Source organism: Podarcis raffonei, chromosome 12, assembly GCF_027172205.1.
Source record: "Podarcis raffonei isolate rPodRaf1 chromosome 12, rPodRaf1.pri, whole genome shotgun sequence".
NCBI classification, from domain to species: domain Eukaryota; kingdom Metazoa; phylum Chordata; class Lepidosauria; order Squamata; family Lacertidae; genus Podarcis; species Podarcis raffonei.
Genome location: NC_070613.1, coordinates 18,071,970 through 18,096,422, shown reverse-complemented (window position 1 = coordinate 18,096,422; position 24,453 = coordinate 18,071,970). Strand labels below are relative to the sequence as shown.

The following is a 24,453-nucleotide window of genomic DNA, read 5'->3' as shown; positions in this document are numbered from 1 at the left end:
TTGATGTTATGTTAGTCTGGAGCATTATGGGAAAGCAAAACGGTGCCTGCCATAAACATATGATGGCCAAATGGCTGCTGCCATTTTGTTTTCCCCACAATGCCCTGGGCACATGCAACATCTAGGACATTATAGGAAATACAAAATTGTGTGTGCCAAGAAGCAGCTGGTCCTTATTGTGAACTTCAGGAGGGCCCCATTCATATAGGAGGCTGCCCGCCAAGGGTCCTGAAACCTGGAGCTACTCGTTGCCAATCTACATATTAACACTAACAAAATGCACTTAAGACAAATCCTTTTTGTAGCTTCACATTAAGCACAATGATAATGTTGGAAAATCTGGAAAAGATTTAAGATTGCTTTCTCAGCAACAGTGCACTTATGTGCTGGACCATTTTCCTTAGAGTTTAGTTCAGGTGAAAACTTTTAAAACAACCTTTGGTCCGAATGTAATTTTTTTCTTGGCATTACACACAGCATACTGTGCTGCACCATAATAGCTGTATTAGAAATTAAATAGCTCAATAAAACCTTCTGGGAAACTACTGATATTTGTTGTTTCTTACGGCACCAAGAATGATAGGTAAAAGGAGATGGAGCAAAGCTGGGACTGGGAAATGGAACAAAAAGCTTGAAGCAGCAGACTGGTCCCATCTACAGTAATATTTAGCATAATTATAGGAGCGCAGTTATGGCCCTGTATTAAGGCTGAAATGAATGGATCACATTCTGTGCCTATAACGAGAAGGGAAACAATAGGTTCTGCAGCTTACAGTTAGAAAATAGCTCCATAGATAGATATTCTGATGTCTGCTATTGGGAAAGGTGCAAGAAAAGCCATTTGCCCCTCTCAGATGGAAAACATTGCAAAGCCAAGTGTCAAACTTGTCATAGTCCCTAATCCTGGGGTGTGACAACCCATCAATCACGTGACATCACAATGATGTCTTGTGTCTAGTTTTTGCAAACTGGTATGAATTAAGACCCTGGCAATTAGCCGACTGTAGTGCTTTTCATGGAAGCCCCAATGATCATCACTGCCTGGATGGTTAGGTGATCAAAAGGGCTTCCATGAACAGCACTCTGTAAGCTGCAACATCCAGCTCTTTGTCAGTGCTTCAAAAATGATGGGCAGGGAACATTGCAGGTGCTACTGATAATCAACCTCACTTTTGGCTCAGCCATGTCTTTACCTGCCCCACACCTGATCCCAAATGCAACAAGTGGTGTGGCTTGACCCAAATGACTTCATGGGTCAATTGGGGAGGCCTGGCTGGCCTGTGGTTCAAAAGTTCCCCAGCACTGCTCTAGTCTATAAAAATACAAAGTAATTCTATAGTGTCAGGCCATTAGGTCTATATATTCCAGTATTGTCTACTCTGGAAGTCGGGGAATCATTCTTTGTGTTGGCACCTTTAACTGGAAATGATCAAGATTGGAACTGGAGATTTCTGAATGCAAAGCATGTTTTCTATGGCCTCTGCCCAGAGAGTTCTTACAAATTCTTAATCTTTATATACCCTGACTCCCTTCACTTCTTTTTTCCACTCTCTACTTCTATCCCTTTGTTTGGTTTTTATACTTTCTATATCTTGCCCGTCTTCTTTTCACATGCATGGCACTGGATTTGGTGAAACCTGACCTGCCTAGAAGTGGATGTGAACAGGGAAAAGCATTTATTTCCCAGTCTTACAGTTCAGCTTGGAATATGAGCAACAACAATGAAAGAGTATCTTTATTAATTTGAGCTTAGTATGAATTGTTACTAGCATACCAATCATAGATCAAATTAAGTAAAGGTCCACAAACAGCTTAGCAGCAACCTCTAGTATGGTAATCAGTAAAACAAAAAACCCCACAGTTTTTAAACTGGGCAAGAAGGAAATTAGGAATTGGGTATGGCTAGGTTGTCAGATCTAAAGCTTCAAGATTAAAATGTGTTGTTTTTTGCAGGAATTGGTGTGAAACTGTCAAAAGGCTGACAGAGAGACCCACCTTGGGGTCAAGAAACAGTGGCCTAAATAATTCTGTTTGCACCCCCTTTCCAAAACAAAAGCAATATTCTCCCAGGCACTGGCCCGGAAAACCAAAGTCAAATGCTACCCACAAGCACCACAGCTTATTACTAGAACTGCCAATAATTGAACCAGAAGCTGTTCCAAGTTTGACTTTAATTTGAATTATACTAAACAGTGCAATTTGGATCCAAAAGCATTTCCAGGAGATGATGAATTGTGTTAGGATCATCTGAAAAGATTGTACTACTCATTCCATTATGACTTGATTTGTGTGAATTCAATATTTTTCTCTACAAAGGCTTTTAAAAGGCCATTAATAAAATGCAGTTCTGGCTTTACAGCTGATGAACAGTCACCTCCCACAGCCAAAAATAATAAAATAAAATAAAATACAAACCAGACATTGAAAGCAGAATATTGACTGCAGCCTGGTGCCTACCTGTCTGCAGGTGAAGACTTGGAATTGCGTGCTTTCTTTACTTGGGCATATAACGCTTCAACCGTTGGCCCTTCCCTAGGGCTCTGTGGTCTATTGTTCATTGTGCCACTATTTATGGAGGAATTATATGAAGCAATTCCAGCATACATTGAGTCACCATCACATCCAAAAGTCCTGTTTAATTCTTGGATCTCGGCATAATCCCGTTCCCGAGCTTGTCTCTCGCGAAACTCTCGAGTCTTGGCTTGAATTCTGGAAATGAGAAATAAGGCTAGAAATATATTTGAAAGCTGGGTGCAAAAATAAATGCTTATATTCATGGGTAAGTAAAACCTACGGGGGGGGGGGGGAATCACAAAAGTGCTAGAGTGCAGTACTTAAGAATCATGGGGCTTTAGCCAAAGTTGAACTCTAGAGTACATTTCCTAACTCTTCAGAAATTTTGTGGATGGGGAGACACATACGTAACTCAAGGTCTGCAAGTTGCAGGCAGCACAGCAGTGTTTCCATGTGACCATACTGATGGTACCAAATACCTGTTTGGGTGTTATTCCTCCTGTCCTCCTTCTCCATGGGCTCATTATACCCAAGAACATAAGATGAACCTTCTGGATCGGGCTATAGACCCATCTAGCTCACCATCCTGTTCTCACAGTGGCCAACCAAATATCCAAGAAAAGCCTGGAAACATAACCTGAATGCAACAGCACTCTCCTAACAAGTGATTCACAGCAACTGATATTCAGATACTGCCTCCAACAGTGGAATTGAATATAGTCATTGTAGAGATTTTAGTTTTATTATGCTATTTATTTTAGCATTGGAACTCCCTTAGTCTGGATATTCAACTTGCTTTCTCATTAAGGTAAGATGCTGTCACTCAAACAATTCTTACCCTGCCATATGTGGCTTGCAGATTGCCTCATAAAACTACAAGTGCTTTGATTCTGTTGCATGTGGTAATTATTAATCATTGGTGTTTGTATGATGATGTATTTCACACCATAATGATATTACATTGCAACCCAATGCTTTCAGTTTCCTTTACCATTAAAACCATATGGTGGAGGTTTTAATCTTATATTTAATCTAACTCTGCCCTTCATCTATTCACAGATTATTTAATGCTTTTTAGCAATCCCGCTTTATGGTTTCTATAAAGAACTCGTAAGAATATCTCGGAAGGTTAAAAGCTGACGTTATTTAAATCAATAGAAAACTTTCCATTGACTCGGTGAGGATAGCATATCATTCATTCATTGACTGTATAAATATCTCATTGAGTAATACCTATAATTAATAAGAAAATAAGCATCTCCACATATTGCAGCCACATTTCTTCTGTGAATTATGTATTATAGACATTTGAATGTAATTTAGATAATGTTTAATACAGTAGTATTATGGCTAGAAATATTAGCCATTCCCATTTAGAAACTACACATTTTGGTTTTTTAGGTGCATTACTAATATTTGCACCTGCACATGGAAAGTGTAGATCTGAAAAGATTGTATTTTCAAATATTGTGTATCATACAGGTACACTTAGAAAAATGCATTTTATCAGGACACACTACATGTGCCTATTGTCTACTGCAGGGGTAGTCAATCTGACATCCTCCAGACATCGCTGAACTATAATTCCTATCATCCCTAGCCATTGGCCATGATGGAATTTGGAGTTCAACAATATCAGGAGGGCAGCATGTTGGTTCCCCCTGGAGTAGACAATAAGAACAAATAGCACAGATCTAGGCTGATACAGCAGCACCCTTGGGCACTTTACCATGTGAGACAGCAACACAAAATTCCCCCGACTGCATTTATGGGTAGGGTGGAGGTATAAAATTGGTATGAAAGCACACAGGCAGCACCAAAATGACTGGAGGCGTAAGTAGTTTAGAAATGCATGTTACAGCTTGACTAACGCTACAAATCAGAGACACATGCGGAGAATTCACTATCCCTTTGATTATTCAGATAATTGCCGCTGCCTTTAAAAATTAGAGTAAACATGATGTTTAAGCGCTTTTAGCTGCAAAGTATTGGACTCCTGTAGTGCAAGTTGGATAATTTGATAGGTTTTCCGGCACTGTTAAATTTAACAGCAATAAGAGCAGCTCACTTCCAATAATTGCGTATTAGAATGAATCATCCTTAAATGGTTATTTGGTATTAAGAGGGTCCCTCATCTGCTGTGGCAGGGAGAGGGAAGAGTTGTAATGGGCGTGCCTTTCAAGACTTCAGATCTATATCACGCAAAGCCAGGCATAGGCAAACTCAGCCCTCCAGATGTTTTGGGACTACAACTCCCATCATCCCTGACCACTGGTCCTGTTAGCTAGGGTTGATGGGAGTTGTAGTCCCAAAACATCTGGAGGGCCAAGTTTGCCTATGCCTACCCTAAGCCCTGCAAGTATGGGGTGGTCAAATTGGAGAAACCCTGTTTCTGTTTTATAAGCTATCAGTCTTGGCCGGCAGACCAACAAACCTACTATCACCACCTGCCCAAAAGAACACACAGTATTCTAGATGTTCTAAAAAGTATATATTATTTTTACCTAGAAAGGAATCTGTACTTTGGTCATGATTGCCTTGCTATATTGCATATCCTGTTGTTCTTTCCTCACAACTATCGTAAACATACCAATGTGACATGGAAACAGATCAGCACTACTAATCCTGTAAACTGCCCTGACTCTGCAAAGAGTAACTGGGTGTGAATGGGTTTAGTGAGTACTTTGGATGTTGTAATGTACCAAGCCACAGTTTGTTAGGCATGTCGCTCAAGAGAAAGGGCTATTTCCCTAAATCTTTATGTAAGATCACAGGAACATGTGAAGCTGCCTTATACCAAGTCAGACCTCTGGGCCACCTATCTCATTATCATCTATACTAGCTAGCAACAGATATGCAGGATTTCAGACAAGGGTCTGATGCTGCAGAGTGCACCTGTGAACTTTTACGTCTCTGCTGGTACTGCGACATGTGAAATGCAGTGCAACTATGAAAGTCTAACAGCTTCCAACTAACTGCCACCGTTAAACCCTTGAACGATACATTTGAATAAACTAAATCTTAATTACCAATGCGGGCTGCTCATTTTGTTGGTGTTGCTTTTTAAGGCAGAGGACCACTGGAAATTTAAAAGCGAAAGGACATTACAGAGAAGACCGAGAACTAGGATGGATTACATGGCACAGAGATATTTGTTTTTCCTTAGCTGTCAAATAGGGTGGTCCATGTACAAATATATGTGTCAAGTCATGGCCAAAGTACAAGTAATTGTGTGTTGAGTAGGATTCAGAAGACTATAACAAAAAAACATTACTGCACCAATTAAAAATACCGAAGTGAGATATCAGTTCGTATTTACAGTCGATAGAGTTTCTACTCCCAAATCTCTTTGTCTAGTCTACAAGTGCAATGAAAATATTTTGCTCTGAAGAAACAAAGTGTAGATTTCCCAGTAAAAATATTATGGTCTCATTGGGAATTCTGGAAATACACCAGAAGAGCATCCTGCTGTTGAAGCCCTGACTCCATCTGATATTTTAATAGCTCCAGATGGCCTTTACTGGAAGACAACACTCTCACTATTCTTTTATCATGACCCCTGAGGTCACAAATGATCTGCAAGGATGGTGCTATTGTCCTTTCAAGGGTACGTTAGTATGCTTCCCATTAAATCTTTGCTGTTATTTGACCATACTTTCACTGACAAAACGAATACAATCAGTTTTCTCAAATGGCACTATATGCAAAATTATAAGAAATGTGTTTTTCTGGCTGTTCCACTATAGTCCACGTTAAAGTGAACAATGCCATTTGATGCATTTTTTCATCAGGTGGTTTTCTAACACAAACCACATGAGCAATCCCACCTATTCATTTATGTAAGAATGTTGGCCCTGAAAATAAAAATCTAAGCGCATTAAGGTCCATGTCTACCAACTTTAATGGATGTTCCAAGAACAGTGAGCCTATTGTAAGATTCATTGCTGTGAAATAATTAATATTCACATTTTTAATGAATTATTTGTCCTTTGCCATTGTCATAAATAAAGCACTCTGGATTTGCATAGACAAAAATATTAAATAAACTAATGCTCTAAATAAAGTAATAAGGTTAATTTCCTTCCTGCTGTCACTAAATTCATGTTAGCAGCCTCTCTTCAGCTTGACATCAATTAATGATTTTAATTCCACACTCTTGTCACTGTGCTCACTACCCTTTCCTCTAATTAAAATGGATGATGCATGATGAAGGGAAAACACAAGACTTCTGTTCTTGTAACATTTCTATTCATTAGTATACTTTTTTACAGCAAAAGGCTTGTAGCTTTAATGGCACTAAAGGATGATGAAGAAAGGCTGTATTATCTCTGAGAGGCGTAGGCTTTAACACCCTTAAGGGGAACAGACAATACATAAAATTACCATTGTTGGAGGACCAAGTCCTCCAGAACAAGATATCAATATAGTCTATTAATTAGTATGCATTATCTATTAATAAATGTTTACATGCACATATACCTTTAAATGTATGCACATTCTATTTCATGATTATACTTTGGGTGTCCACAATCTAAATAAATGCAATTTATTGTGACATCTAACACTAAGTACTATTGGGCAAGAATGCGATGATTTTGCTGTGATGATATGACATTTATATAGGACAGTCTGGTGTGACGAGAAAACTGAGGAATGCTGGTTTTGTAAAGAGAGAAAAGAAGTTTTTTACCATTTATGGAGTTATGGTAGTAAATGTGACTAATTAAATTTTCCAGAAAGATGAGATTCTTCAGTATGCTTCTTGAACAATGTAAACTTGAATGTCCCCATCAACATATTGGGTCTCAGGAAATCTTCATATTTTAACTATGGCAAGAATTCTGTACGGCAAGTCTTGGAAGAAGATTCAAAACTTTAAAAATATATAATTAGGAAGATGTGGGAACAACTGGTGGCTATAATGCTAAGAGATTAAGGAAAGATAGCAACCCTACTGAATACATAGAGATCGGTAATTTACTATATGAAAAGAGATTTAGAAATATTAGGAATGTTGGGATTGATTATATGCTGCTGTAGGGTAATCTGGTGACAGTGTAAATGCATACTTGAGAAATAATTTCATTCCAAGATGGTGCAAAAGGTAAGATATAGGCAATTAAAGCATTTTACTGTAAGTTATTTATATTTAACTTATGTTCATTAATTAATTTTGTTAAATGTATATACATGTATATACATACACATATCAGTCTGCATTGCATCTTCAAATCATAGTGCATATACCCACATAGTTTCTAGTTATTTTGTTTACATGATGGGTGAGCAGTCATCACCTTGACGTGGAAGAAGGTCTCACTGTGTTTTAGGTCCCTACTGCCTTAAGTAAGTAATCTGTTGCAAATATAACTTCCAGCAGAGACTGTGAAGCTTATAACTTTTAAAACCTCACTAAGAGTTCCTTCTGGTTCCAAGGGAGAAACTTTTCTCACATCACTTTTCAATTCAGAGACAGGCTGATGACAAAAATATCATGGTACAAATTATTTGGAAAGACTACTGTACTCCTTTTATAATACATTCTTAAATATAAAGTAGAGTCCTAATGCCATCCTTACAACTGAAGAGTCTTGGCAATGCACAATACATTTAGAAACCAAGACTGAGAATCTTTGCTGCAGTCATTATTTTCAATCCCATGAGCTCCTAGACATTCCACTTGGCAAATTTCTGTCTCCACTTTCTTCACACTTGGGATCAGAAAGACCCACAAAACCAGTGCGGGGAGCTCCCCCTTCTGGTTCAGGAGCTGTGAAGGACAGAGGCTGTTTTCATTTCAGCACTGATACCCACTGACTAAATTTGCAAAGAGACAGATACTAACAGATTCACTTCATAAATGTCATCTTATTTGACTAAGAAGCAAAAGGGTAACAAAGTTTTGAAAAAATAAACACCAAGGGTAGTTGATTTGGGTTTTTTTCAAAGGGTGGCTCACATTTAGAAATGCACAAATACAACTGTTAACTTTGGAGACTGATCAATCTTTAGCACTAACTCCCGAAGCTCTTTGCAAGTGAACAAAGCCAGGAGCTCTTAAATATTTTAAAACAGCATTTCAAGAAAACCCCATCATGACCCCCTCCAAAATCTAGCTATCCCTGTAAGTAATGTCATTCCAACTTGCCCTTGGGAGCTAACCACTGGCAACATGATTTTTTCTGTTCTAAACCAAGACAGCCAATAGTTAAGCGATTAACAAGTAAACATGCATTTATAAATAAATATCTAAATTGTATTATTATCGTTGTTTAATTAATACACACTGCCAAAAGAACTGACAGACAAGGATGCATATCTAAGCTGTACAGAGATTATAAATGTTTGGAATGTAAGCTTTTGCGCCTCTCAAATCTCTTCTTTAGGGCCTTTCTGGAAAATCAATTTTTTTAGTGTGATAAATGTGTAGCGGTTTTCCATTTGTTGCATGGGATCCAGACATTTTCCCTTAAGGAAGCAATTCTGTTTCGGTAATGTCACAGTTTCCCCTGCATTCAAGCCACAATATATTGCTGCTTGGAGAATGTAGCTCTTTTCCCAGTTAGCAGGCTGCAACAGACTGCTGTCTTGAATATGATTCACGGGTACCTATTGCGTAGATTCCATGACATCACTGATGATAGGAGAAACTACCATTATGCTTCTGCCATGCTATGATTTGGACTCTAAATCCTAGAAAGTGGCTTCTTTCAGGAGCTGAAGTTTACAAGTATGGAAAAGCCTTGTTTGCTTCATGCTGCCTCTTTCTCAGTTAGCAAGTCTTCACATTTTGCCTTGAGACTCCAGCAAGAATTCTTGCAAAGATTAAACTGAGATGGGAGTTGTATAATCCTGTGCTGTTACCCCCTCTGCAGGCTTAACACATTCTCTCTGTCTCTGCTGAATATCTTACTATATTGCACTTAATAGGGAATGACATAATTGTATAATTAAGGGAAAGGGTCGTATATCTGTGGGAGAGTATCTGTTTTTCCTAGTTTTCGTCTACATGGTGATCAAAATGCTATCATTCTATCAATACAGGTGCACTGACATATGTGTCATGTGTAGAATGCAATGTACTACTGTACTTTAAAAAAAGATCATATTACTCGAGTACTATTATAGGACCATGCCTTATTTTCATTGGCCAGTATCAGGAATTGAAACTATCAGCCATGTTTGATATTTATATAATATAAATAAATACAAAGGGGGTAAAGAAATATTTACTATATATTTGGGCACACTTAACAATCTCCTTTTCTGAAATAGCTTCCTTTTATGTGGGTTTCAAGGATACACCAAGAATGGCTGAAGGAACCTTGCTTCATACAAGATGGGATTCATAATAAAGCAGTGGGATACTGTACAAAAATGGCAGTCTTAATTCAATTTGTTCAATGGAAAATTAAGCTACATTAATTTGCTTGTCTTCTAATCAATGTGAACAAAATACTTTCAAGACTTCGAGCAAAATACAATGCAAGCAAAACACTATTAAAATTATAGAGTCAGGGCAAAATAATTTTATATAATTGTGGCCCTGATTGATTTTTTAATGGAGCATCCACTTGTTCTCTGACCCCGGTGGACTTTTGCTGCATTTTGGTTCTACACAGCAAATTCATTTCATTCATTCACACAGCAAACCTAGCTCCCCCGTGCATTTCATCATTAGAGCAAGCAAATTTGATATTAAGTTATTTGTGTCATTAACAGCACAGGATGAAGAAAAAGAGAAGTATTTCTAAAAACAAGCTACTGTCTAAATTGAAATGTTCTACTGGATCCCTAATAAATTTTTCAAGGATTGCCCAAAGTTTCAGCCACAGAAATTTTTTATTATACTGTTTTACACTCCCTGCTTCTCCTAACAGTAGTAAGTTTCAGAGCAGCCCTTTTAGATGGTCAGTTTCCTTGTGAGGAGCCATTTAAAGTTCCCTTAATTATATACTATATTTATTCCAAGCAGTTTACAATGGGTTGGATCTTAACATTTTTTTTCTGATTTGTTCTTTTTAGAATAATAATGAGCTATTGTCAACACTGTTGTTTTTCTTAAACAATCATCACTCAATAAAACGAAAGAGAAAAACATGAGAATATAGCAATCATAGGCAATTTACACTGGGAAACACGTTAGTAACTGGCACTGTAGGAAGTGGGTTAGAAAGAAACTCCCAACTTCAAAGGAAAAGGGAACAAGTAGTACAGGAGATCCCAAGACCAACACCTCCCCTGTAATCATGCAGGCCTAGTGAATGTATCACTAAAGTAATTATTCCAGCTGGAATAGGCTTGGTGTAGGAACAAAATGTGGGAGTCAATTCACGTAAAATTATCCCAATATATATATATATTTGTTAAGACACAGACATGGCTTAATATTTAGGGCTGCTTTCTCACAGTACAATTTTGGATGTGCACATTAGACTGAACATTTGTAAACTTAGATATGTAACGTATTTTTTTGGGGGGGGAGGAATCAAATGCTTATGGCATGATCATACCTAGCTTGAGCGTAATCCAACTTTGTGAAATGTTCTTGAGAGATGTGTCATTAAGTTCATATGTTACATTAGTGCATAGCAAATACAGTGCACAACAAATATACCATCACTTATTAAAATATATGTTATGATGGATTATTGCTTCTGTTCCTTGGGTTTACACAATACTAGGAATAAAGGTACAAGGTAGTGATCCTTACCAGGGATTGGCTATCAAGATCTCTCTCTTTAAATATAGGGCTAGGGAACATAGATGCTATTGAACTCCGCAACTCCAATCAGCCACAGTGAGGAACGATGAGAGTTGCAGCTTAGCAACATCTGGAGAACCACAGATTCCCCCACCTCTGCTTTAAACTGAGGACATGAATCTAATTTTACTGTTGAGGGTATGTTTACAATTAGCCCAATTTATATTTCCAGAATCAGAAATAAAAAAAGCATGCATATTCGTGCCTGCATTAGAAAGCCATGAGAAGCAAACTGTTTCTTCTGTTGCTTTATCAGGTTCCCTCCTCTCTCTTTTTGTAACATTTGAAGCCATGCTAACAGAAAAGGAGGGGAATGTGTCTTGCCATATTTTCCCCGTCAGTTTCTATTTCCCCTGAAAAGCCTCCCCGAAGACTGGCAGCTTGCTAAAAGTTTAAGCTCTGGGACAGCACCCTATGAGGCACAAGGGCTGCTGTCAGAAGCAAACGATGCCCACCCCTCATGTACATAGAGGCCTCTCTGGATCCCAGCCCAAGAAACTACTTTATACTGGGAAGAATTTTCAAAACTGCTGGCGGACATTCAGTGTAAAGTACTAAGAGTTTTCTGATCGAAACAAACAATGAAATGCATAGACATGTGTAGTCCTGCTTATAAAATTATCTGCATATTTGTATTCCAAGGTAATTTAATGACTCAAATTAAAAAAGGGATCCGACTACAGTTCAACATGCAATCTAAACTGGAATAGCTTCATTAACGTCAATACTGCAGCACGCTGCAATTAGTCAGCAACCTATTTTCTATTAATATTTTTTCAAATTATAAATAGCCATCGTTGTTAGTGTTTAACTTCACTGCAAAGTAAAATGTTGTAGGAATAGCGGCAGCAATTTAGAATCAACTGTTGCATCATAAAGCTAATCAAGTTAATTGACTTCAATGTGATTTTGTAGTGCTCTGGAAGTGACAGACTGGAATTGCAGGCCTGCGTTCAGATATAAGCATTTATGAGAATTAAATTAATGTTATTTGGTGCATGATTGTAGCTAGGAACTCTGGTCCAGATGTCCATTATGCACATGGGAGCAGCGCTGTATACACGCACAGCTCCTGCCTCATATAAGCCTCCTTATCCAATGCAATTCCAGGTTATTCCAGGCACACATTTCTTTCTGTGGGCATAACTGCACTGAAAAGTTGGGGAAGTATGCATTAGCTAGGTACGTGGGGATGCATTTGGTTGGTTACTGGAAAACTGGGCTTATACAGATGGAATTTGACAGAAGTAATTATATAAAAGCATGAAGATCTTAAATTTGAGGGGGAAATACTCCAGCAAGGAGTACTCACTAGTTATTTTATACCCAGCTATTTAATCTACACAACACTACAGGACAACAGGAAAAGGTTGATCTCCAGTGATAATATTTATTTCCAGCGAGGAGTTTCAAATTCAATTGAAGACACAGTGTAAAATCAACAAAAGTAGAAACGCAAATGTTTTCAGGAAAAGATACAAAATTTATTCCAATTCCATATAAATATTAATGTTTTTGAAAGTGTCTAGACAATCAATTCTAGCACAGGTGTACTTATTACTCCAGTTGCCCCTGTAAAGAAGGGGGAGTGGGGATGACAAATCATGAAACAGATGCCTGGTTGCTATAACAGCCTCTGAATATAGTCAAATTATCCTAGCTGATGTCCAATATATATTCTGCTTTCTCCCATTAGTTACATGAGCTCTACAAACATATTTGTATCTGAGTCATTTGACTAAAAATGAACTCCAGTGGAATGTAAATTACCAAACGTTTAAAAAAAAAACCTCTATCAAGATTTAAGCAAAAGACCAAGTCTACCTCTCCTGTTCTTGCTTCATTCGTATTCTCTCCTCTTCTGAAGTAACAGCTTCCTGCACTTTTATTTTCTCAATCTTGTCATCTTTTCGATGTTTGCCAAACCTGTTAATAACAAAACAAAAGTTCTAACTTGTCAGCATGCACCATAATTGTGTAGGCTTCTTCTCTCCACATAGAAAACTCTGTGCTCATTATAGAATGACACTCAAACAAAGGGGGCGGGATGGAACGGCAAGGTAATCATCAAACAAATATCAGTTTGAACAGTTCAGCCTCAGTGATGCTTATATTTATAGTAGCACTCCTGGTGAGATGTTTATTTTTAGATTAATACCTGAACCATTTTATTGCACGTCCTGCTTAATTTACGTTAAGTGCAATATGCAGATATAGTTAAGCCGTGTACATAGAGGTAAAATTACGCCGTGAATGGAAGAGATTCTTCTGCTTTGCCAAACCCAGTGAGTGGGTATGGTGGGTACCTTTCCCTTCAATTTTTTGGTTCTGTTCTTTAACGCCACTTCTCTTTTTGCCCCCCACTGCAATGGATGGAAGGGAATTAAGTACACCAGCTCCAAGGCTGGTTTCACTGAGGGCTCACTTTGGGACCAGAAGGCTTAGGATTCTGCAAATCTTCTGCCACCCTTGACACACATAGCCAGCACTGCAGATGTTTCCAAGGGTGCACCATGAGGTCTTCTGATGGCATATATGCTGTCACACTGGCAATCTCCCTCTTTAGCAGTGCATCAACATCTATGCCATATCCAAAGCCCCCACCCCAAGAATGCTTTCTTGTTTTAAGCCTGCAGCCTAAGTTTAAATAATTAATAAATAAACTACAGCACAGCACTTCTGCATACTGAAACAAATCCACTAGCTCCTCCTTTCTTATTTTATTTGTTGCATGTATATATCGCACATCAACCAAGTCCCCTGGGCTGCTTACAAACTGTTTAAAAAATCGAAATTCAAGAAAGAAAGAAAGATCTGGAATGGTGTGATTAACATATAAAAAGCAAACTTTTCCACACTGCACATCATTTTTTTAAAAAATAAATTCATTCACGGAAACTGATAAAAACAAAGTAACACACTCAGCAGTATTAACACTACAGGTTCACAACATAAGATAAGAATAAAAAGCTTACAGGGAAAATGGATCCAGGCAACTGTCCAGACAGAACTGGCAGAGGGGTGAATATTCACATGTGAGAGAAAAATGTTGCAACTACAGGCAACAACCAATTGACACGCAAGCATGCATTACATCAAACCTGGAAGTGACTTTTAAAATGGTGGAAGTTGCCCTAAAAGAGCCCAGAAAGGGCAAAAAAGGTACGAAAACAGTATCCAGCAATCCCACAAGCCTTTGCAAGTGCAATCCCAGGAGCCCTTGCACTGAACATTGAAGCCTGAGTTGGAGTTTGAACAAGGAGGTTTGGAGGGACTGGTTGTGGTATCCAGTAAGTGCTGCTAGTTTTTTAAAGGGTTTTCAATGGTTTCAAGAGGTTTACAGCATGTCTGCAGGCTTTTCCAATGGTGTTTCATATATGTGTGATTTCATGTAACCACATGGTGCCTCATAATGTAATCCCCATGTAAATTGGGAGTTGTCTGTACAAAGGTTCAATCACTTTCCAACATCTAGAGGGCACCAGGTTGGGGGTACTTTGATCTAAAGAAAGAGCAAGTTGAGCCCTAGAGTGTAGTGGCAAGAGCAGGCATAGGCAAACTCGGCCTTTCAGATGTTTTGGGACTACAACTCCCATCATCCCTAGCTGTGGTCAGAGATGATGGGAATTGTAGTCTCAAAACATCTGAAGGGCCAAGTTTGCCTAGCCTGGACTAGAGCGTTGAACCAGGATTTGGGAGACCAATATTCAAACCTTCAATAAGCCACAAAACACCAGATGACCTTGGGCCTCTCAGCCTGGGGAGTGAAGAATTCCAGCCACAATTAAATGTCCAGCTATGGTCTAAGACATCTGCATTACATGTCACTAAAACCAAAAGTTAAGAAAAAACTACTTCTGTCAAAATCCAGCTCCACATCAGAAAATGGGGGTGGAGTGGGGAATTCGAGAACTCTAATTCACAGTAAGGAAAATACATCCAAGAGAAATGTTAAATGTCTTCTTCTCCCCAGATACTTCAAGATGTCATATTTTGCCCTGCTTAATGTATTTTTCAGTGCTAGTGAATAGCTTACCATTAAATATCAACAAACTGAATATCACACTCAGATTTTCTGAGTGTGTATGTGTTTCTCCCTTCCATTTATTGATGTAGGCTTTACATTAACTTATAGATGGAAATAAAAACACAGCTTAGAGTTCCTGTATAATTGGAACGAAAGCAATTTTTTATAGAATTATTTTTATGACAGATTGAAATAACGGTTGCAAATTAAAAATATCCTGCCTGTCCCAAAGTGTGAGAAAATGATGAGGGTGAGCGGATGAAATCCTCTTCACTAATTGCCAAGATACTCCAGGGTTGTTAATTTAACTCCCTCATTTTCCATTTGCAAAAACGAGAAAAAAGGTCAGAGAGCACTCTGAGAAGATACCTGTGAGCTCTCCAAAACGATATGATGTGTAAGTCCTCAAGTCGACTAATTTGTGACAGTTGGGACAAGCATCATTCTATATGCAAAAATGATTCTGTGATCTTTTCTTCGCAAACATCCTAAAACATCTTCCCTCTTGTCAGTGCATTCTATTGCTATCTAGATTTTGGCATCTTGCAGAATCCCTTTCAAAGCACTGTCTTGCAGATCACTCTTGCCAGAAATCTGAATTGCTTGCTTCAGGTTTCCCCACTCCCATTCTTCTTCCATCCATTTCAACTTTCCTCACAATTTCCTCCTCCGCACACTCCATCTGACTATTGAGGCAGACAGAGACCTGCAGGTCTACCACCCTGTCCTATGAGTACTATAAACCTATGACAGGACTTTTCAATGGAAATAGCATGGACTGGACAACTGCGAATGCTTGGAGAGTGGGTACTTCCCTCTGAAGATGAAAAACATGTCAGTCCTGGGACATTTCAAGAGTGACATGAAGGAAGTCCAGCATAAAATTTAAAAGAAATAAAACCAACTCAAACAAATACTGGGGGGGAAACGTAACCAATGCTTATTTCATGATGTCAAACAACAATGTGCTAAATTGCATTTGCAGGAAGTAGGATGAGATCTAAGTTAACAAAATAATGATAAACATACCACCGGTTTCTTAACTGAAGGCCTTTTGAACAAAGGCCCTCTTTCCAGGTGGGAGACACCTGCAGAGACATCTGCATTTCCGGATAGTGCAAGGGTATTGGGCTTGCAGTTTTTTGTTTTAATTGTAGGATTTCTGTGAGCTGAAGCCCTGGTGAGGTTGAATAAAACAAAAGGGTAGGAAGGGGAAAATCCTTGGGGCACAAGGGCTGGAGCACAGGTTTTAAAAGAGCATAACAGGAGAGGCACTCTCAGTACTGATGCTACATCATTGCCATCTCCATAGCAAAACACTTACAGTAAGAAATTGTGGGAAGCCTCTCTAACCTGCTTCAGAATGGACGTGCCTCAGAATGAAATCATTTGCATTCAGCCCTGTTCCAAAGCAAGTCCCTGTTGCACAATCCATGGAGCAAGGAACCACTTGTAACTACATTCTCTCAAGATTCTTAAAGCTAAATCTAAAGTTGCCTGATTTATTCAATGGTGGCTATCTGGTTTTTTTATATATTGTTTGTGTTTGGATTGTTAATGTATTTGAAGGATTTTGTATGATTTTACTGTTTAAACTTATGACAACAACAACTACATTCCCTATTCTCCTTGCAACAATGAAGGGATGCCCAGGTATAAACCTATGTCCTAATCCAGGGGTCAGCAACTTTTTCAGCAGGGGGCCGGTCTATGTGGTGGGCCAGACTATATTTTTTAAAAAAATAATGAACAAATTCCTATGCCCCACAAATAACCCAGAGATGCATTTTAAATAAAAGGACACATTCTACTCATGTAAAAACACGCTGATTCCTGGACCATCCGTGGGCCAGATTTAGAAGGCGATTGGGCCGCATCCGGCCCCCGGGCCTTAGGTTGCCTACCCCTGTCCTAATCCAGCACAAATTCTGCCACCACAGGGAGGCAACAGCCAGAAAAAGGCAACCAAAATTATGAAGGAGAGGAAGAAACTCCCATATATGGAAAGGTGGCAGCATTAGTTGAGAGAAAAGGTGAGTACAAGGTGACATGGTTGACGTTTATAAAATTGTGCATGGCATGGAGAAAGTAGAATGAGAAAAGCTTTTCTTCCTCACTCATAATGTGAGAATTCATGGGCACCCAAGGAAGTTGAATGTTGGAAGATTCAGGTCAGATAGTTCAACTATGGAACCCATTCCCATGGAAGTTCTTGCTGGGGTTACTACAGGAGTCCAGTTCAAAACCAAACCATTGGGGACATACTCAAAATCAAATAGATATGTGTCTTTCATAGAATCAAAGTTGGAAGGGACCACGAGGATAATCTAATCCAAACCCCTGGAATGCAGGCATATTTCACCCAATGTGAGGCTCAAACCCACAGCCCTGAGATTGAGTCCCATGCTCTGCCGACTGAGCTATCAGTTCCCTTCAACCCCTGATGCATTCATTGAATGAAACTGATCAGAGATGTAAATAAGTGGCATGAGTTCAGGGATCTTTGTAGTACTAGTGTAAACAGAATGTTCTTTGGTAGGCTTTAGATTAGTTTCCTACAGCTCATCAGCAGTTCTCCAAAGCAGGGATGGGGAATCTGCAGATGTTAGACTACAATTCCCATAATTCCTTGTTATCAGCCATGCTGTTTGAGGATGATGGGAGTTGTAGTTCAGCAACATCTGGTTGGTGTCATATTTCCCAGTTCTGAACTAAAAGGATGAGTAAAACCAATGCATAGATTTAAATATAAAGCTAGCAGGTACAAACAACAGCTTATTTGCTCTGCTTCAGTTTGAGAAAACAAATTGTACTGTTTACATTTTAACAATCCAGTTTGAAAGAGATACACGTGTTTGCAGCGGCAACACCACTTTGAAAGAACAAATTGATACAATAAAAATAATGTCCATGTAATCTGCTAAATGGATTTAATTCTGACACATTACTGATGAGATCACTGCTGTCTGACAAATCATTCACAGATTTCATTAAAATAAAGAGCAATGGGGAAAGCATGCACTAGTTGATTAATGAAAACACACACACACACAAATGATTGAGACAATTCAACAGCACTTCCCCACCACCACCGCAAACAGAGAAAGTACTAACATTAAAAATTAACAAACAGTGTCTGGGTCTCCTATCAGTGATGCCAAGGGCATGCAGTTTCCCTATAATAAGCAATATTGTTACATTTTAAAACTAAACTCCAGCATTCAGTCTGTCATCAAAGCACTTTAACGCTCAATTCCCACTCTATAATCAAAACAGATGGCATTTTATGATATACATATTTAACATTTTGTAAGTATATGTAAAAGAATGGTCCAACATAATCCTAGAACAAGGTAAGACATCGTTTAGAAAAGATAAAGAAATAAGAACATTGATTATATTATATGATTATATTCACAATAACCAAAAAGGATTTAATGGCTTGATTCTAAAATACCAAAGAGATTTCCTACATATCATCATAATATGCATATTTATATAACCACTATTTTGAACAAGAAAATATTCACATTTTAATGATGAAAAGCCATCTTCTTAGCATTCTAAGAGAGAGAGAGACACTGTGGTTTATTATACACACACACACAAACAAACATCCACACACACACACACAAACATCCACACACACACAAACATCCACACACATCCACACACAAACATACATCCACACAAACATATACAGTGGTACCTCGGGTTAAGAACTTAATTTGTTCTGGAGGTCCGTTCTTAACCTGAAACTGTGTGTGTGTGTATATATATATTCTGACTATGCCACCAAAGGGCCCTTCCTTCAAGATATGTTCCCTGCCTTGAATGCAACACAAAGAAGCATTTCCCACATGGATCTGGGTTTACTGATCCCTCCAAATGCCAGAAATATGCAGTGAGGACATAAACACTCGAAACAGGATGGTGACAGTCTCACTACGTGTTACAACCTGAGTGAGGATGGCTTGCCTTAGCAGAAGTTGTTTCCCACAGCAACCTCATGGCACTTCTAATATTTGTTCAAGTTCTGACTGAAAGACAGAAGGATAAAACTATAATGCTTGACCATCAAGTGACCTAGATCATGCTTCTCCAGAATGGTGCTTCTCCTGTGCTGTTAATAGCTAGGTGCCTGGGCTTCATTTGCCAAGGGTGCCTTCCCCCATCAGTGTATCATTGAATGATAGATGGAAGGGCTGTAAGCTCAGTCACAGATCATCTGCTTTCATGCAGAAGGTCTCAGGTTCAAGGTACGGTTGACCTCGCCTGAAACCCTGGAGAACTGTTGTCAGCCAGTGCAGACAATGCTGAGCTAAATGAACAAATGGCCTGATATATAAGGCAACGTAAGGGAACTTCCTAGGGATGCGGGTGGCGCTGTGGGTTAAACCACAGAGCCTAGGGCTTGCCAATCAGAAGGTCGGCAGTTCGAATCCCCGCAACGGGGTGAGCTCCTGTTACTTGGTCCCTGCTCCTGCCCACCTAGCAGTTCGAAAGCATGTCAAAGTGCAGGTAGATAAATAGGTACCGCTCTGGCGGGAAGGTAAACAACGTTTCCGTGCGCTGCTCTGGTTTGCCAGAAGCGGCTTAGTCATGCTGGCCACATGACCCGGAAGCTGTACGCTGGCTCCCTCAGCCAATAAAGCAAGATGTGCGCTGCAACCCCAGAGTCGGTCACGACTGGACCTAATCGTCAGGGGTCCCTTTACCTTTAAGGGAACTTCCTAAGTTCCTATACAATTCCAGATTTTATTTTTTGCGTGTTTAAAAGTATGTTAAAACATTTCAAAAATGAAATGGCAATCCCCTGGTTTCCACATTCACAAGACATGCCTGTGCAGGTGGCACCGTTAACCAGGGAGAAATAACATATGGAGTAGAGGAGCCGGGTCACATCACAGGCCACATTCTGGACTTTGACAAGTTGCCTTGTTTCTCTGTACAGAGCCCATGTATTATATTCTAAACAGCACAGTTCAAAATATTTCCTAGTTTATGTGACAGCTTAATGAAAATCCTGCCCTTCATTCTCTTGTCCTTGATCTATCTTAGACAGCTATTTCTCACTTTATTTTCCTTACTTTTTTTTCTCGCCACTAGATTTCCCACTCGCTACCTTCTACAAATGTCTCCCCAAACAACTGCCCAGTTAGGTTCTTGTCTCAGGTTGGCAAATTTGTTACTATGGTAACTGGCTGGAGGTTCAAGACCCAGAAATCCACAACATGCATTTGCTTCACAAAAAGGACAGTAGGGGAATACAGGTTGCAAATGCATGCTTTGCAAACCAGGAAACCACTTATCCTGAGAAATGAGTCAGAAAAAAAGAAAAGATAATTCTGCAGCTGAAAAGGAAAACAGCAGCAAGAAGATCAGACAACAATCCAATGTTTCTTACACACTTGAATACGTGTCTTACAAGTTCCAAGTCCATTTTGTAAATGTGACCTCAACTGCATTTCTCTGTGAAGGTGACCGTCCAACTCCTATGACAGAGAACCCTGGTTTATATGGTATTCTTCTGTCTCTCTCACATTCTGGGGATGCATTTATTTATTTTAATTTTTTCTATCCCACCTGTTTCTCAAAAGAGACTCAAGGTGACTAACAGAAAGTTATAAAACAAATAGAATCCCTTAAAAAAAACCCAACACACATTCAGAAAAAGATTTAATAATATCCATCCTGCACAGCAAATTCTAGCAGTAAAAAAGGAACATAAAACTGAGCCAAAAAAATAAACAAAGATTTAAAAATCTAGGTCTTAAACGTGAGAGCTGACACCTCCAAACTATCAACCACCAAAGCACCATCTATGAATTAAGTAAAGTTGATCTAGTGTTTACATGGGAGATAACTCTTGACAATTGCATTTTTTGGAATAGTTGCAACTGTTGGAAGAGGCTGGGATAAAGTGGTATAATGTGTGTCATTTATCTTTCCACTTAATTTAAACTAAGTAGATTTAAGCTAGCTTTTAGGTAGCATTCTCTTTGTTCAAAAGCACATTTATGTACTGAAAGAGATGCATGTATGTTGTTTATTAAGTGACATGACACTAAGGACACTTTGGGGTGAATATGCTATCAAAAGCATCCTAGAGCAAGAATACTGGAAAGGTGTTGTTCAACATGTACACCATTGGGACAAAGGACTAGTATTTTTCCTTCCCATCGTGTTTGTGTCCTATGCATTAAATACTGAAAGTTCTTGTAAATTACATGAAAGGACTAAACTATAATGTGTTAAATAGCAGGTTGCCGCTTCAATGACTGAATCAAGGAGGAAGGATTATGAATAGAAAAGCTTCTATTGAAACATAAGAGTCTTGGTAATCAGCAGTGATGAGTGCAACCACAGAAATAGAACACTGAATTTTAATGGAAATGTTGTAAAACCCATGCATTTCTAAGATTGATTAGGAACAGCAAAAGCGCAAAAATCCCAAGAACTACTATTTTTTAATATATGTGGGCACTCAACAGTCCTGATAGTAACAGATTTGATACGGTTTGAACTATGCATAGAGCTCAGCTCCAGAGAGATTTTTGTCCTTAAAAAACAACAGCTTGAGAGATATGAACAAGTTAAACCTGCTTTTAATGGGCAATGCACTCTTAATAGACAACATATCCTTACATTACTGTCACTTAATGCACTTAGAAATGTTTTCTTTCCAGTCAGTATTATCCAATCAAGGCTGTGGTGCTTTGTTAGCTAACTAAACACTTGGGAACTCTATAGAGATCCAGGCAGCAGGATGCTAAGACAGCTATTAAACAGCTGTAAATAAGAGAAATAAACTTAACTTGGGAGTCAATTTTAGCTCATAAAACATCACACATTTTCATATAGCATTTATACTCAGGTATACCTAAAATCTACTACACTGCATGTGTAAGTAGCATGCATGTATGACATTGTTAAAAAGTCATAAACAGTTGATATTTACCAAAAAAAAAAAAAGGTTTTAGGAAGGCCTCTAGAGACAGCAATATCCAAATTGTATTGAATATGGAAGTTAATTTTTTGACACAGGAGAGTATTTGGGCATTTTATTTATTTATTTAACAACATTTATTACCACTTTCTAGAATTTACTCTAAATGGTTTATAATAAACAGTCTAAAACAGGCATTAAAAATACCAATAAGAAGTTAGAAAGGGGGGGGGGGTAAAATAAAACCAGTACAGTTGTACCTCAGCTCCCAAACACATTGGGAGTCAAACCTTCTGACTCCCGAATGATTGAAAACTGGAAGTGAGCGTTCCAGTTTTTGAACTTTTTTTAGAAGCCAAATGTCCGGCACGGCTTCCGCTATTGTTTCTGGTGCGCCTGCACAATTGATAACCAATTGGAAGCCGTGCCTTGGTTTCTGAACATTTCAGAAGTCAAATGGACATCCACAATGGATTCCGTTCGACTTCCAAGGTATGGCTGTAATTATAAAACAGTTACACTTACTAAAACCATGTCTCAAAATTACATGCTAAAATTACATGCTTGGGTATACTTGCTGGAATAAAAAGGTTTTTAGTGGGTGCTGGAAACAATACAGTAAAGACACCTGCCTGTATTACTGAAGAGATCAGCTGGATTTAGCATAAGTAGTTAATGTCAAACTTAAGCAATATGAAGATTACACTACAGATTCTTAAGTAAAGGTTTGGTGTCTAAAAACCATGTGTAAAAATGCTTAATTTGCACTCATTCTATTGCCATTCAGCTGTACAGCTTGTGAAACGAGAGAGACTTTGATGGCAGCTAGTCTAAATCAATTTAGATACTAATAAAATTGCATTATGGTCCTTTTAAAATCAGCAGTGTCCACTTACGAGCACTCAGGCAGTAGCCTGCTCTCCAATATGTCCTATTGGCGACTATACTTCTAATTCCATGCTCTGTACATTTTAATGCATTATTGTTTCAAAATACAATGCTACAAATTGCAAATTACATCTGGCTCAAGGGCTGATTATGAGAAATACTAGCGCTACTGCCTGTGCCTGAATAACTCTGATAATAATAATAATAAGAGATTGATTGAGCTGCAAAGCAGCTATATGATGAGAAGGGTCCATTTGAACATTGCCATCAGCTTCTTTTGTTAAAAACAACACTTTGACATGTCACAGCCAACAAATCTTACTACATTTGGTTACCATGGTTTTCTTACAATTTAAACTATGGGTACTTTCCCAGAAGGGGACAATATAGGAAATACAAATGAGACACAGGACATAACTTTTCAAGTTATGTGGATGTAAAAACAAAAACAATTTATTTGGGGGGATGCTGTCAAAAAGAGGAAGTGTTACTAAGTTGTAATCATATTTCAAAAGGAGGGAAAACACATAAAATAGTAATAATCTGTAACTTAAAACAATCATGCAATGACACAGTGGCATTTTTTTCATAATATGTCATTAACTATGGATGGAAAAGAAAAACCACAATTAGAGATCTTAAGAAAGTGATCTGTGAACCAGGATCTTCTAGGTTCAAATCTCAGTTCTGGCAAAAACTACATATCTTGCTAGAAAGGTATGTAGTTTGCCTCTAAAATTAGTCTTCACACCTAAGAACTGGAAAGTAACTAATGTAACACCAATTTTTAAAAGGTGATCCAGAGAGCATTTGGATGTCTGTTCTGGAAAAACTGGTGGAAAACACTATTAAAAATAGAATAGAGCAGAGGTTGCCAACCTAACACCCACAGACACATTCTTCCTGGTACTGAGGAATGCTCCTTGTTATTAGACAACAACAGCACAGAGTGTGCATGTTATCTACATAATCAGGACCAGCAAGGCATAGCTGACATCCCATGATAAACATATGGAGTTGATGAATTTGGTTGTCTCTCAAATTTTGTGTTAGGCCATGCCTCCTCCAGGACAGCCATTTTGTGAGCAATGCCCCCAGCACTCTCTTGCCCACTAGTCCAAACAGGTTGGCACCTCTGATATAGAAGAACAAGTCTTGCTGAAACCAAACCAGCATGGCTAATTCAAAGGTAAGCCCTGTCTCACTAGCTTCTGAACATTCTTTGTCAATAAGCATACAGATGGAGGTGATCCAGTCAACGCTGTATATTTAAACTTTGGACAAATTACCTTTCGACAAAGGAACAGGAAG

At 38.6% G+C, this 24,453-nt stretch overlaps 1 protein-coding gene across 5 annotated transcripts in view; it reads right to left on the bottom strand.

The window, feature by feature from the left end:
* PARD3 (par-3 family cell polarity regulator) overlaps positions 1–24,453 on the bottom strand; it is a 542,078-nt gene that overhangs the window by 110,545 nt on the left and 407,080 nt on the right. For 2 of the 5 annotated variants that reach the window (XM_053359109.1, XM_053359110.1), the window contains 2 exons: positions 13,103–13,204; positions 2,458–2,709 (listed from right to left, as the gene is read on the bottom strand). The exons of 1 other annotated variant lie outside the window; for it this stretch is intronic. In XM_053359109.1, coding sequence (XP_053215084.1) covers positions 2,458–2,709; positions 13,103–13,204 — 354 coding nt within the window. The remainder of the gene's footprint in view (positions 1–2,457; positions 2,710–13,102; positions 13,205–24,453) is intronic. 2 more of the 5 variants (XM_053359112.1, XM_053359111.1) reach the window with 2 other exon arrangements.